The following is a 15184-nucleotide window of genomic DNA, read 5'->3' as shown; positions in this document are numbered from 1 at the left end:
TGGCTCCCTTGGCCTGAAAGCGAGATGAGCGCCACACCCCATAGTCGCCTTTGACTGGACTTAACCGTCCAGGGGTCCTTTACCTTTTTTATCTTTTGTTTGTATCATGCTTTAACTGCTGGGATTTCAAGGAGTATAATTGTCTTCTTTTCCCCGTTTTTTTTAATCTTTACAACAATCCTGTGAGGTAGCCTCATCTGAGAGTTCATAGTTAAGATAGCAAAGTTTGAAACTGCACACACTTACAATATTTTTCTCCTTGTTGTTGTTTATCGATTTGTCAAGGTTGGCAAACTTTTTTATTATTATTGTTTCGGTATCTTGCAGTAGGTAACAGAATTATAAAATGTTGCATTTAAAACAAGGGGGGAGGGCTGCTTTTCTGAGATTGTACAGGCTTGTTTTTCTTTACACAATCTGTGAATGGCATGATGTGTTTGTGTGTGACTTTTCCTTCCAAGAGTTCAAGGTCATGTACATCTATCCCGCCCTTCCTGTTTGCAACAGCACTGTGAGGTAGGCCAGGCTAAATTAATATATGTGCATAACTAGCAGTTCTTGCTAATAGATTACAGAGGGAAGAATGCAGGGCCCCCAATCCACATACAATGTACCAGGCCCAAGTAATCACATTGGCACCTGTGGCTTAGCAGTATGTATGAATGTGAAGGACACCTTCCAGCATCCTGGGTCCTCATTCCACACCTACAGTATGTAATGTCAACTTTTGGTGAATGGTCCAGGGCATTGCTAGTGGGGCTGTCCCCCAAGTGCCACCAAACTGCTCTAAAAAGCTAGAATGCAAAGCAGCAAGTGAGAGAACCCCACCCTTCCACCCCTTGCCGAGCTCTGGGCAGATCCACAATGTTCGTTGGTCCTGTGGGGTCCATTCCCATGCACTGAGATTCTGCAGGCCTGTCATGGCCACCTGAAACCACCATCCCATGCACAATTGTGGTGATTCCCAACAAGATTCACAAATAGGGAAGGAGACAAGAACAATCTGTGGCCACTGGTCATATGTGCGCTTCTTGAAAAGTAGCGCTGAACGCCCCTGGTGTGTCTGTGTGTCTTGGAAGGTGGGGAGTTGGCGGGCAGGGGGCTTTGTGTTCTGTTGGGTGGGCAGGTGGCTCTGTGAGAGCTGTTCTGCTCTGGATGGTGGAAGAAGGCCTCATCCAGCCCACAGGACGGCTGTGCATCCGGATCCTGGCCTCAGGCCTCCTCGTCACTGAGGCTCGTCTTGGCTTCAGACAGACTGCTCTCGTCAATGTTCTCCAAGGAGTCAGCATGCTGCAGGGAGAGCTCTTCTAGGCTAATGCTGGGCAACATGTTCTGTTCTGGGTGCAACCAAGGCTTAAAGCCAGGGTCATGCTTCCGTTTCCACTCTGGGTACTTCAGCCCTGCCTTATAGATCGTCTTCATAGCCTGAAAAAGGAGAGTAAGTTGGCACTAGCTAAAAATCTGGTTGCTGACGAACATTGTGTTTCTGAAAGCAAAGACCCACTTTTACATGACCAGAAAGAGGCAGCAGGCTCAGGGCTGTGGCTGAGACAGAGGTACAGTAGATCAGTGTTTCCCAACTTTGTGCCTCCAGATGTTTTCAGACTACAATTCCCATCATTCCTGACCATTGGTCTTGCTAGCTAGGGATGATGGGAGTTGTAGTCCCAAAACATCTGGAGGCACAAGGTTGGGAAACACTGTAGTAGATGACCTCTGCGGGCCTCAGGTCTCTTTGGCAGTGTGACTTATGGCATGGAACTGGGCAAAGCAGCATGAAATAAATAATAATAATAATAATAATAATAATAATAATAATAATAATAATAATAATTTATATACCGCCCTATCCATTCTGAAAGAAATTATATACCTTATATACATTATATACCTATCCATTCTGAAGGAAATCAGCCCTGAGTGCTCACTGGAAGGACAGATCGTGAAGCTGAGGCTCCAATACTTTGGCCACCTCATGAGAAGAGAAGAATCCTTGGAAAAGACCCTGATGTTGGGAAAGATGGAGGGCACAAGGAGAAGGGGACAACAAAGGATGAGATGGTTGGACAGTGTTCTCGAAGCTACGAACATGAGTTTGACCAAACTGCAGGAGGCAGTGCAAGGCAGGAGTGCCTGGCGTGCTCTGGTCCATGGGGTCACGAAGAGTCGGACATGACTAAACGACTAAACAACAATAACAACAACAACAACAACATATGCCGCCCTATACCTGGAGGTCTCAGGGCAGTTCACATAAAAAGATCACAGTATATAAAATCAAAATAAAATAGAATTCAGTCATGGCAGAATTTCCTGCCCTCAGAGGAGGCTGATTGGTAGAAGGAATCTCCATGCCCCTCCTAAGAGCTGTCAGTTATTTAATTCCTTTATTGGGGCACACCAGTAGTTCTCTTGAGTCTCCTTAATGTCCCCGAGCAAACAATTTGGTTGAAGGGCTAGCATGCCCATGAGGTCTAGTAAGGCAGTGGCCTCGGGCAGCAGATGTGGGCCTGAGGAACGTGCTTCTTGCTTTTCCCTCCTCCACAGTTGCATCACATTTTCCATAAGCGCACCCCCCTGCCGCCACACTGCCTCTGCCCATAGCTGCCAAGTCTCCCGTATTTCCCGGGAAACCCCCAATTTTCCAGCTGTTCCCAGCTGAAAAAAACAGATTTTTTTTGTTTCCCCCCGGTTTATTCTGGCGCGGCAGCCATTTTGGAACTGGGCGGAGCATGCTCAGCAGCGACTTTTGATGCAGCTCTGCCCAGTTCCAAAATGGCTGCAGTGTGACTTATGGCATGGAACTGGGCAAAGCAGCATGAAATGTCAACTTTGCCCATTTTGGAACTGGGCAAAGCAGCATGAAAAGTCGCTTCTGAGCATGCTCCGCCCAGTTCCAAAATGGCGGCAGCGCTACTTCCGGTCTGCTACTTCCGGTCCGGTCCCTTATTTCTCAGACAGGAACTTGGCAGGTATGCCTCTGCCTCCTCTGTGGGCATGATTCTGCCATGGGCTCCACTACACTTGCACCGCTATGGGAGGGGCAGTGGGGGGTGGTGATGGGCCCATGGCAGGGGCAGAGAGTGCCCATGGTCTGTGTGTGTGTGTGGGGGCGAGTAGCTGGCCTAAAAACTGCAGACTTGTCACCCATAGCACAGCTCTTCCATATTCCAGCTGTGCAGCAGAGCTACACTTTTTGACGGTGTGCCAATATGGACAGTTATTCCCCCCCCCCTCTTCCAAACCTGCTTAACAACTTGCTTCAGTCATAGTCTGACATGGATGTGCCACACAATGCCAACTTACCTTTGGTGCCACGTACTGAGACGCTTTATTCACCACCCACTTTGGTAAGGAGCCTAAAAGCAAACCAGATTCACTCGTTACCAAAAGCTGGTGCATACAAGTATCTCTGCCGTGATAACTGCTGTGTTTTCCCACCGTTCCTACACGGAGAAGAGCCCATGGGCGTAGACAGGGAGGGCAGGAGGGGGCAGCTGCCCCCCCGAAGCAGGCCCGGTGAAGCGGTTGTCAGAGGCGTCACGTTCTGGAGGGCGCCAAAGAAGAGGCGGAGGCTGGACGCAGCGCTCTCATCCACCTCCGCCGTGCCATGCCACGGCTGGAGCCTCTTCCCTGCCGGAGCGCTGCCCTCCAGACCCTTGCCGGCAGCGCCGCCTCCACCATGCCGCCCTGCACTGCGGCCAGAGTCTACGTCCTGCTGGAGCCGCCCTCCAGTTGCTCCCCGCCCGGAGGGAGACGCCCCTTCTAGCCGGCTGGCTATGGGGCGGGTGGAGGGAAAGCCAGCCAAACGCTTTGCGCGGCTCTGGGGCTTTCCCTCCACCCGCCTCACAGCCAGCCAGCTAGAAGGAACGTCTCCCTTCTTCCCAGCATTTGGCTGGCTTTCCCTCCACCTGCCCCACAGCCAGCCAGGGAGAAGGGAGACGTCCCTTCTAGCCGGTGATCGCAGAGGGGGAGGAGGGGATCGGAACAGCCCGATTTCGGGCTGATCCTGGTGCCCCCTCGCTCCTGCCGATCATGGAGGGGGAGGAGGGGGTTGGAGCAGCCCATTTTTGGGCTGATCCTGGTGCCCCCTTGTCCCTGAACGACCATAGCTTTCCTTGCCCCACTGTGGCCCCTCCCCTCCCGTGCCTTGGCCCCCCCTAGCCCCTTGCCCCCCTAATTTTGATCCTGGCTACGCCCCTGGAAGAGCCCAGTCTATTGTGCCCCATGGGACAGGTGCGTCACCCATCGATGTGGGTCCTTTGGCTAGCCTTTGCTATCCTGCAAGGCTCTTCTTCCCAAAGCACACCCACCAGCCCCACACCTGAGATGCAGGGTGCAGGTAGAGACGTGGCTGAATTGGATGCACAATCAAGTTCAACCGATGGTGGCGAGTTCAGGATCGGCTGAGTGAGCAGGTCCTTCTTGTGGAATTTGATCAACACAGCCAATTCCTGCAGAGAGCAGGGTTAAATCCCCCCCTTCTGCACACTGGCTTGCTGCCAGGCACTCGGGAAACATGGTACCAAGGGCTTCGACTCGCAAGTGATGTCATAACAACCTCAGATGATTGCAATCTGGCCTGCTATGCCAAAAATGGTTCCTACCTGTGTCTTAGGAAACCTCCTCTTTATTTACTGCCCTGAACCCTCAACACTGACTTGGGCACTGCCTGGAACAATTCCCACCCCCCCTTCTCTCAGGCTTTGTCTTTTCCCAACCACAACCTGGGTGTAAAGATGCTCACCTCGAGGGTCTACTTGGGTGAGGTAGTAAAGAATGCAGCCGCTCTTGCCCGTTGCCTTGATCAAGTAGCCGGTCTGTAGGGATACGGCCCTCACGCAGTCCTTTCGGGGCGGATACTTCTGCAGAGAAGACCCCACAGTCTAAGGCTTGGTTCATACATGCAGTCACCGACATGAGTACCCACTCGAAGGGGAACTCGTGAAGGCACTGAATCACACAATAAGCCCTTTGTGGAAACATACTTATGCACTAAGGGCCCTCAGATGTAGGAGCAGGGCCCATGGAGGGAGCGAAGGAGGGAAAGGAAGAAACTGCTAGAGAGCCAAACCAAGAAGCAGTAGCAGTAGCAACCCCACTGTAGAGGCTGCCAGTTCCCCACAGTGGCCAACTCAGGAAGAGGTGAGTGAGATATTCTTGCTGCAAGGCCATGGCGCAGTGCTAGAACACATGCTTTGTATTCAGGAGGCTTCAGGCAGGTCTGGAAAAGACTTGTCCGTCTCTGAAACCCCATAGAGCTGCTGCCAGCTACTCAGCCAGATAGAGCAATGGTCTGACTCTGTAGAAGGCAACTTCCTAGGTTCCCCTGAGTACGTTTCCGAGCACAATTCAAAGTGTTGGTGCTGACCTTTAAAGCCCTAAATGGCCTCGGTCCAGTATACCTGAAGGAGCGTCTCCACCTCCATCGTTCTGCCCGGACACTGAGGTCCAGTACTGAGGGCCTTCTGGCAGTTCCCTCGTTGCGAGAAGCCAAGTTGCAGGGAACTAGGCAGAGGGCCTTCTCGGTGGTGGCGCCTGCCCTGTGGAATGCGCTCCCAACAGATGTCAAAGAGGAAAACAACTACCAGACTTTTAGAAGACATCTGAAGGCAGCCCTGTTCAGGGAGGCTTTTAATGTTTAATAGATTACTGTGTTTTATTTTTCTGTTGGAAGCCACCCAGAGTGGCTGGGGAAACCCAGCCAGATGGGCGGGATATAAATATATTATTATTATTATTATTATTATTATTATTATTATTATTATTAAGGCGTGCTTTTAATGGGGCTTAAAGGATTACAAATGAGGCAAGGGGATCGAGAAACTGGCATAGCTGAGAGAAGGGGGTTGAAGAAGGAGGAATTCTGTGTCTCTGCACGAGCAAAGGAAGAGAAGGGATGGGGTGAAACTAAAGCCTCGCTCTGCACCCCTTTCCTCTTCCTTGCCAGCAGGGTACCAAGCCAGGGGTGGCATTCATCCCCGCTTCCCATTCTGAACTGCAAGGCAGGACTGCAAGCAAGCACCACCCAAGTATCAGTCGCAAGGAGCTGAGAGCATGTGGCTCACTGGATGTTTGACACTGTAGTTGATGATCATGTAGTCATGACCAAGGGGCAGCCAGGAGCGCAAGGTAACAAAGTCCCTATTCTTCAGAGGACTTGGGCACCTCCCTGAAAGAGAAAAAATGTGGTTAGCAAGAACATACTGAAATTAAAACCCCAGGAGAAAATAATGCATAACTAGAGACCTTGCTTATAGGACACAGTTCACCCCCCCATCTATTCTGGGGACATAATACTGGCCTACAGAGGCGATTGTGATTATATATGCCATGTGTTTTGAGCGTTTTGAATAGCACAATATAAATACCAAGCATTAATGAAGCAGCTCCAGTGTGTGTACCTGGATCTATCCATCCCCCTTGCCAAACATTTTGCTGATCTGAGCAGCAAAGTATTCACTGCAAGTTCGACCTCAGCCATTCCTTCCCCAATGCAGTCATACTTGCCCATTCAGAATCCCACATTCAAAGAAGGAATGCCATGTTTGCATGCCATGTTTCAGGCAGACATTAGTTGAACAAATATTCATTTTATTTAATGTGCGTGGCAGAAGGTAGAATGTGGCGTTCTGCTCAGAAAACCATTCAGCTGGAAGGGACCTCAGGAAATCCTCTGTTACAGCACCCCTGAGAGGTGGTCATCCAGCTACTGCTTAAAATCCTTGCTGAGTTTTTTGTTTTGTTTTGGGGGATGCAAGGAGCTCAGGACTAAGAGTTTCAGTGCAGTCCTACCCATGGCTACTCAGAAAGATGTCCTGAATTGCTCTCAGGTAAGTGGGTCTAGGATTGCAGCGGAGTAACCCAATGGCTTTCTCAAGAGACACCAACCCCCAAGCCCAGCAGCCCCTCTGGGCACAGATGGGGATGTAGCCGAGAGGCACAAGAAGTGTTTTCTAGGAAACCACATAATCTGCCAGGGGTTGCATGCCAGTCAAGCAAGGTTGCTCACAGGAGTAATATCCGACATCTGCGTTGACAGTCAGGCGCCCAATGTCGTGGGTCTCAATCATGTTGGAGTCCCACTTCTTGCGGTAACTGGTGTCATGTAGAACATCATAGAGCGTCTCTGGAGGCACATCACGGCAGACGATACGCATCTGTATGGCAAGGGATTTGTGGGATCATGCACAGAAAAACTGCTAGCAAGCATACAGCAGCTGTGTCATCAGACTCTGAGGCAAAACATTTGACCAAGGGGTGGGGCAAAGGCTGGGCAAATGAGAGGGAAATTGTAATAAAACAAGCTAAACTTCACACCCCCTGCTTTTTTCGAGGCACAGTCTGCATTTTAAAGCTCCTTTATTTGCTCCAGATTTTTCCTCACAAAAACTTGCTCTTTAAAGCTCTACCAGAGCAAACCACTAAAAACCTGAATGGATGTTTGCCCTGACTGACTGCTAAGGAGCGGGTTTTCACAGGGAAAGCTCCAGAGCAGTAGCAACAAACAAAAGAAACACGCTGGGACACGGAGCTTTCAAGCACAGATCTGTTCCTGGAAAGAATGGGGCAAAAAGTGAACGTGAATTAGCCTTCCTTTAACCTTACACGTTAATTTTTCTGCATGCAAGGAGTTGAGTGTTATCTAAACTTCAGTCTGAGCAGCTGGTACAGTCCAGCAAGAGCTGCATCACGTGGCTCTTCAGATTCCATCACTTTGTTATTAGTCAGATCTTCTGTCATGATACGACGCCTTAATCCAAAAGAAGGTCAAGCGCACTTAGACCAAGCTTTTCTCTTCAGTTGGCGTAGCTCAAACAACCCATCACAAGCAAATGTGTGGAGAAGCAGTCCATTTGGGACACAAGCAGATAACTTGGGGGAGAGGTCAATTATGTGCTAAGAAAACCTGGATTCTGAAACTTTAAAGATTATGCAAAATCAGTAAAATGGCAGCTATGTGGATATTTTGTGTGATTTATTAATATAAGTGGATTTTGTTTATTTCGTTTAGCATCTGCTGGTGTTGAACATACCGGTATAACCTCTCACAACCCCAAAGGTTTTACTCTCCGTTGTGAGGTGCGGTGCAATAGCCCCTGCATCTGACGTCTTTGCTTCCTGCAATTATATACCACCTTCCCCTTGAGGAACCCAAGGTGGTTTACCAGTTTAAAACACAAAAACAAATGAACAGTATAAACTGTAGAGCCACATAGTCCTCTCAGGTTGTCTGGTGGTGGTGCAAGTGTCCTGGCCTGGGCCTCCCTGCCTGGGTTTCTTAAGGTCTTTCTTGCATGTTGCAGCTCTGGGCTTTCAGTTCCAAGGAGACGAATAATTCCAAAGGATGCTCCAGGAGAGAGAGGGAGCTGGCCTGAGAGGAAATTCCTCAGCCGCTGCTTGAGGGTCTCCATCTTGGACACATCATCCAGGCATTGGAATTTGGGGGGCATCCACCATACCTGCCAAGTTGCTGTCGGAGAAATAAGGGACCAGGCCGAAAGTAGCAGACCAGAAGTAGCGCTGCCGCCATTTTGGAACAAAAAAATAATCCGTTTTTCAGCTAGGAACAGCTGGAAAAACGGGGATTTCCCGGGGAATACGGGAGACTTGGCAGATATGGCATCCACCCATCTCTTCATCGCCACATGTTTAAATGTTGTCGTTTCAAAGAAACCCATCAATTCCCTCCACCAGCCAGGGAGCTCAAAAAGGGGCAAATTCCCAACAGACCCATAGTCAGCACACAACACCCTAAAGAAGTGACTGGGGGTTGGGGGCAACATCCTGACTGGGGGGGGCACTCCTCTGCCACCCATTAATCCTGCAGGTAGAGAATAATGTTGAGACGCTTGGGAGTGTTCAAAGCATTTCACATACAGGGCAAGAACCCATGAGGGTTCAGCCCTCCTCAATGGCAATTCAATTTCTGTTTCAATGGATAGGCCTTTGAATACAAGGTGACCATGACTGGATGATGGCCATGGTGGTGAAACCATGCAAAAAGGGAGTGAAAGAAACATGGAAATTCTCCACTAAAGGTCTGGTGGAGGCAACCAGATAATTGCCACTGAGCATTCAACTACACTAGTAAAGAGAAAGTGCTTTTATATGCATTTTGACAACAGATGGTGCTGTGGAGTCCTGTCTTTCGCCATCATAATTTCCCTTTATGAAGTTTACAATGCGTTTTCCTGAAACACTTTTTTGATGTGTCTAGATCCAGCCTGAGAAAACGATTCCAGATGTCATAAGTCTGCAGGTGGTTTCCACCCTGAACTAGAGACCGAGGACTCAGCTACATTATTAAAGAAACAGCAATTTGAATGTGCTATAAACATGCAACACCAGATGGCGACAGAGAGCAGGAAATTTTAAAACACAATTTTCCATAGAAATTCCCCCCTTTTGTTAAAACAATCTGATTTCTGACTTATTTATAGCGCCCCCCCCAATGTTTAGATCCACCCCAGATTAGTGGTAACCAAAGTCATGACGACACCTGTAACTAAAGCTGTCTGTAGGATTAAGTGCCTCAGGCAGTTGGTACTTCTATCTGCATCTATCTCAGCTCAGTTCAATGAAAGCAATGGACTAAGGTGAGCAAGATGGTATATGCTGCTCGTTATCCTGTTCTCATTTTTAATAAAATACTAGCCAGATGCTGAATAAAAAGAGCTATCCCTTTTTTATACTGCCTTTTCTCTTTTTTATTCTTATTTTCATGTTGGTATTCATGTACAGAAGAGCTCATATTATTCCACCAGCAATCTACGCACAAACGGGGGTGGGGTGGAGGTAGGGGGGCTTTCGCTGTTTGGAGATGAGACGTCCAGATGCCCAAGCTCCTTTGTCTGCCTCTGCACAGGAATTATTTAGTCCAGCAGAGGAATATTTCAGATGTGTGTAATCTGAAGGGCCTTCCACCAACTGTGGCTGGTTCGAGAGCTATGGCCATTCCTAGACAGGGAGAGTTTGTGTCTGCTACCCAGCCAGCCGACAGCACTTGGTGGGCACGAAGCAGGCGCCCCATGCAGGCACCCTCCAGCGTGGCACGGCTTGAGTGTTGGTTCCTCCAACGCCAGAAGAAAAGCTCTGGGCCGGGCCAGGCTGGAGCACACACACACACTGCTATGCCACTGATAGGCTGGAATTTTGATGACCATTACATCATGTGAACAGTGTGAAAACCCTCCATGTATGAGCAGCACTGGTTTCACCATCAATCTTCCCTCCCTGTCATCTACACTCTGCCCAGCCCAGTAAGGCATGAGAAAAGAAGCCATTATCTCAGAACTTTCTCTCAGCCATACAAAAGGAATCCCTTTGAGCATTCTGCTTAGAAATTCTAGACACACTTCTTGAAAATAAATAAACTCCACCGAGCACAGTGTGACTTATTAATTATTATTTTTCAGTAAACATGTAAATCACAACTAACCGTAGGTTAAGTAAAGAATCTTCGTGTACACAAGTAAACCAGGTTCCATTGTATTGATCCCTGGGCCTTTTAGATATGGAATATGTAGCACCTCAATGTCAATATGTGAGCTCAAGAAAACGATGTGTGGAGCCAATGAGTGAAAACTGAATCAGCCTCTTTCTGAGGGCTAACCACAACTCCAAAGCTTGTGTCTTTATCTACTATCAAATCCATATACAGTGTTCAATTCCCTTATGTTTGGGCAGGGCACTCAAAAACACAGAATGAGCCTTATCTTCCTGTAAATCTATCTCAATTTATGGCCAAGATACCTGAACAGGGTTATTTCTGACTGTAAAATGTGCTTGGAGGCTAAAACAGCAGAGATCCCTCACAGAAAAAAAAAGAAAGGGGAAAAGAGGATGAGGAAAAGGGAATGTGAGAGCCCAAAGGATCTTCCAGGACTTCCAACATTCTAGCTGAATTGCAGCATTGCACATTCTGCAGCCTGGATTAATTCGAGAACTGAGCGCAGCAAGAGGGATGCTTGTTTTGGAGCAAACCTTTGCTTTGGAGTCCAGCATTCATGGGGCAGGGGCAGGAGAAGAGGCTCCTGGGCAAATCAGTGGGGGCAGAAGGGGGGTGGGCAGTGCCCCACCATCACCCACGATTCCCAAGCCCAGGCAGGGGGCCCTGAGTGGCATTCAAGTAAGTTTTACTCAGAGCACAGCCACTGAAATTAATGTCCTGTTCACTGATTGCAATGGGTCTACTCTGAGTAAACCAGAGCTGAATGCCACTCCCTTACCTTGATTTTCTGGACAGTCTTGCTCTCCTCCTGCATTTGGGTCCACACTGCCACTCCTCCCTTGTTATACCGGCTGCTCCAGCCTTCCTGGCTTTCACACTGGTCCCGGAAAGTGTTGAAGTCGGAATCATCTGGGATGTAGGCTCTCTCTCCTTCCCCAGACATAGGTGTAGCTTCCTCCAGGGCCGGCAGGCTTTCTGAGAAAAGGAGCTGTGCCAAATGCCCACCCAGGCGAGAGAGGTTCCTGGCTGGCTACTGGGGAAGCTACGCTGGGCTCAGCGCTGCCCTGGTCACTTCCCTCTCTTCCTTCATAACTCTCCCTCCCCAGCTCTGTCAGGGGCCTCTTTGGGCCCCCAGCCCTGACTCTGGGAGAGAAGGAACGGCAGTGCCTCCATCAATTGCATGGCGTGGGCTCTTCAGAGCCTCGACGCTCCTCTCCTGCAGAAGAGTCACGGCTGTTCCTGGCAGTGTGGATGCCTTCTCAGTCCTGCCAAAGGGCACCAGGCCCCCCTGGGAAGCTTCTGCTGTTTATGTGGATAATCTGTAAGTGCACAAATACACCCAGAGCCCATTTCGGTGTTCTATCCCCAGTATTCTCCAGTGCCTCGCTCCTCCCATGCCTCTTTCCTATCCCTCTCCTAATTTCTGCTTCTCTTAACCTGCCTCTGACTTTGCCGCACTGAGTTGCAGAACCAGCTGGGCACTTGCCAGCAGCAGCAGCAGCAGCAGCAGCAGCAACAGCAGCTGCTGGGTTCGGTTCTGCAGATGGTTAATGTGATGGCCTTGTTAATGCAGGATGCAGTCTAACCCTGCAATGGAACAGTTGTGGGGGAGCTAGAGAAAATTCTAGATTGTGGAATAGAGATTCTGGAACAGGGAGCAGGTCGTGGGGATTGCCTCACACTGGCCGTTCTCTCTTGGCATTACATTCTGAGGCAAAAAGGACATTCCAGATGTACTGGAGCATAAAGGGAGGGGTTTTCAAACTGTAACTTCTTCAGCCGTGACAAAGCTAGAATGTTGTGTTCGGAGCTTTCACAATGCTGTGGCCTTGTTGTTAGAGATAGGGATGCACCCGATCCGGGAAGAGGAGCTCCCCTACTCCCACTTCAGATCTGAGTGTAACAAGGCAGGGGGCAGTAAGGGACCCCCCATCTCAAAAGACCCTTGAACCAAGGTTCCCCTGCTAACAGCCCAGCAAGACAAGTTTTGCTTGCACAATATTAATCACAATTTTCACAATTTCACGATACTAATCATACTGAGAAATCACAACAAGCAGAAGACAGGGCTATCCAATAACTAGCAAACTCGTTTGTTGTTGTTTAGTTGTTTAGTCGTGTCCGACTCTTCGTGACCCCATGGACCATAGCACGCCAGGCACTCCTGTCTTGCACTGCCTCCCTCAGTTTGGTCATCCGAACTGAATTTGCCCATTCCCTTCCATTTTAGTTCACTGATGCCCAGGATGTCAATATTTATTCTTGCCATCTCATTTTTGACCACATCCAGCTTACCATCATCCATGGTTCTTACATTCCAGGTTCCTATGCAATATTTTTCTTTACAGCATCGGACTTTCCTTTCGCTCCCAGGCATATCCGCAACTGAGCGACCTTTCAGCTTTGGCCCAGCCGCTTCATCAGCTCTGAATCTACTTGTACTTGTCTTCCACTCTTCCTCAGTAGCATGTTGGACGCCTTCCGACCTGAGGGGCTCATCTTCCAGCGTCATAACTTTTATATGCCTGTTGTCTTTGTCCATGGAGTTTTCTTGGCAGGGATACTGGAGTGGCTTGCCAGTTCCTTCTCCAGGTGGATCATGTTTAGTCAAAACTCTCCACTATGACCTGTCCATCTTGGGTGGCCCTGCATGGCATAGCTCATAGCTTCTCTGAGTTATTCAAGCCCCTTCGCCATGACAAGGCATTGATCCATGAAGGGGAGCAAACTCGTTTAGGTGGTGATAAGGGTATTTTGAGAAACATTTCAATAGTAGTATATATATATATATATATATATATATATATATATATATATATATGGTGCATATCCACAACAGACCTCAGGTTTCTGGAACTTATAGTGAGCAGGGAAGCAGTGATTGAGTGGAGGGGGCAGCACAGTGCATCATCCTGTAGCCTGGATGGAGGCATAAACTTCAAAGCACTCATGTGTGGACAAAGATGCACGAATGCACACATGGAAACAGCCCAGGTATGCAGTTACACCCTGCTGTGGACACAGCCTGAACTCCACCATGTTCAAGGGGGCTGATTTCCAGGCATGTCTGCCCAGGACTACATCTGAAGTTGCATACAGTATTTGCATTTCAAGGGAAGCCTGGGATTGCCCCAGAATAATAATAATAATAATAATAATAATAATAATAATAATAATAATAATAACAATTTATACCCCACCCATCTGGATGGGTTTCCCCAGCCACTCTGGGAGGCTTCCAACAGAAATATTAGAAGACACTAATTTCTTAAAGATTAAAAGCTTCCCTAAACAGGGCTGCCTTCAGATGTCCTCTAAAAATCTGGTAGTTATTTTTCTTTTTGACATCTGGTGGGAGGGCGTTCCACAGGGTGGGTGCCACTACCGAGAAGGCCCTCTGCCTGGTTCCATGTAACTTGGCTTCTCGCAGCGAGGGAACCACCAGAAGGCCCTTGGCACTGGACCTCAGTGTCCGGGCAGAGCGATGGGGGTGGAGACGCTCCTTCAGGTATACTGGACCGAGGCCATTTAGGGCTTTAAAGGTCAGCACCAACACTTTGAATTGTGCTCGGAAACGTACTAGGAGCCAATGCAGGTCTTTCAAGACCGGTGTTATGTGGTCTCGGCGGCTGCTCCCAGTCACCAGTCTAGCTGCCGTATTCTGGATTAATTGTAGTTTCCGGGTCACCTTCAAAGGTAGCCCCACGTAGAGCGCATTGCAGTAGCCCAAGCGAGAGATAACTAGAGCATGCACCACTCTGGTGAGACAGTCTGTGGGCAGGGAGGGTCTCAGCCTGCGTACCAGATGAAGCTGGTAGACAGCCGCCCTGGACACAGAATTAACCTGCGCCTCCATGGACAGCCGTGAGTCCAAAATGACTCCCAGGCTGCGCACCTGGTCCTTCAGGGGCACAGTGACCCCATTCAGGACCAGGGAGTCCCCCACACCTGCCCACCTCCTGCCCCCCACAAACAGTACTTCTGTCTTGTCAGGATTCAACCTCAATCTTTTAGCCGCCATCCAACCTCCAACCGCCTCCAGGCACTCACCCAGCGTAGAGGCTTCCCTTGCAGTGCAGCTGGGGAGAGGGTGAACCATGGGCAGGGGGAGAAAGGGTTAAACTCTCTCAAACAAACGCACCTGCTCAGGATCCTGAAACTGCTTTGGCTTCCCTAAGAGTGCTAACTGCATGCATCACAAAGCAGGCATTTCCCAGGCACTGGCAATAGGCTCATTACTTGCTATTTTTCTTTCTTTAAAAAAAGATTACTTTCAGAGAAAAGGGCTAATATGGAAGCAACTGAAGATAATAAAATATTCACTTTCTGTGCCAAAGGCAGGGTGTTACTTCAATAATGCTGTTGCTAATTCTAGGATATCTCCTGCAGGTGGCACCTGTGCTGAGTGCAGACTCCAGAGAAACACAAAAGATGCTTAATACAGCCGCCACGAGGCACAGATTTTGGTGAGGATATTGCCTGCAAGCGCTGCTTTTCTTGCGATGACAAATTGCTTAATGAATGTCCAAGCCAAGTGCTTTGCACAGATTGCTCGTAGGCTGTGGAAGAACAAAACTCGCGTTTCACAAAAGACTTGGAGCTCATTGCAAAAAATAAAAAATATCACAGCAATACACACATCCAAGATGATTAATTGGACCTGTTTTGGTTTCCCCCCCCAAATAATACAGCTTCCCGGCTTAAACCTGTTTTAAACCTTGTGAGAAATAG

General features: G+C 48.9%; 1 protein-coding gene across 1 annotated transcript; it reads right to left on the bottom strand.

The window, feature by feature from the left end:
- LOC118079345 (START domain-containing protein 10) lies at window positions 1-11947 on the bottom strand. Its single transcript, XM_035103478.2, has 6 exons — window positions 11232-11947; window positions 7013-7160; window positions 6069-6172; window positions 4748-4865; window positions 3307-3359; window positions 1-1425 (listed from the first exon to the last, which is right to left on the bottom strand). Exons 1-6 carry the CDS (start codon window positions 11394-11396, stop codon window positions 1213-1215), a joined length of 801 nt encoding a protein of 266 aa, XP_034959369.2. The 5' UTR covers window positions 11397-11947; the 3' UTR covers window positions 1-1212.
- Window positions 11948-15184: the final 3237 nt, after the last annotated feature.

The sequence above is a fragment of the Zootoca vivipara genome, chromosome 8, assembly GCF_963506605.1.
Source record: "Zootoca vivipara chromosome 8, rZooViv1.1, whole genome shotgun sequence".
Classification (NCBI taxonomy): Eukaryota; Metazoa; Chordata; class Lepidosauria; order Squamata; family Lacertidae; genus Zootoca; species Zootoca vivipara.
The sequence above is the reverse complement of the archived record's forward strand: the minus strand, read 5'-3'. Positions and strand labels throughout refer to the sequence as shown.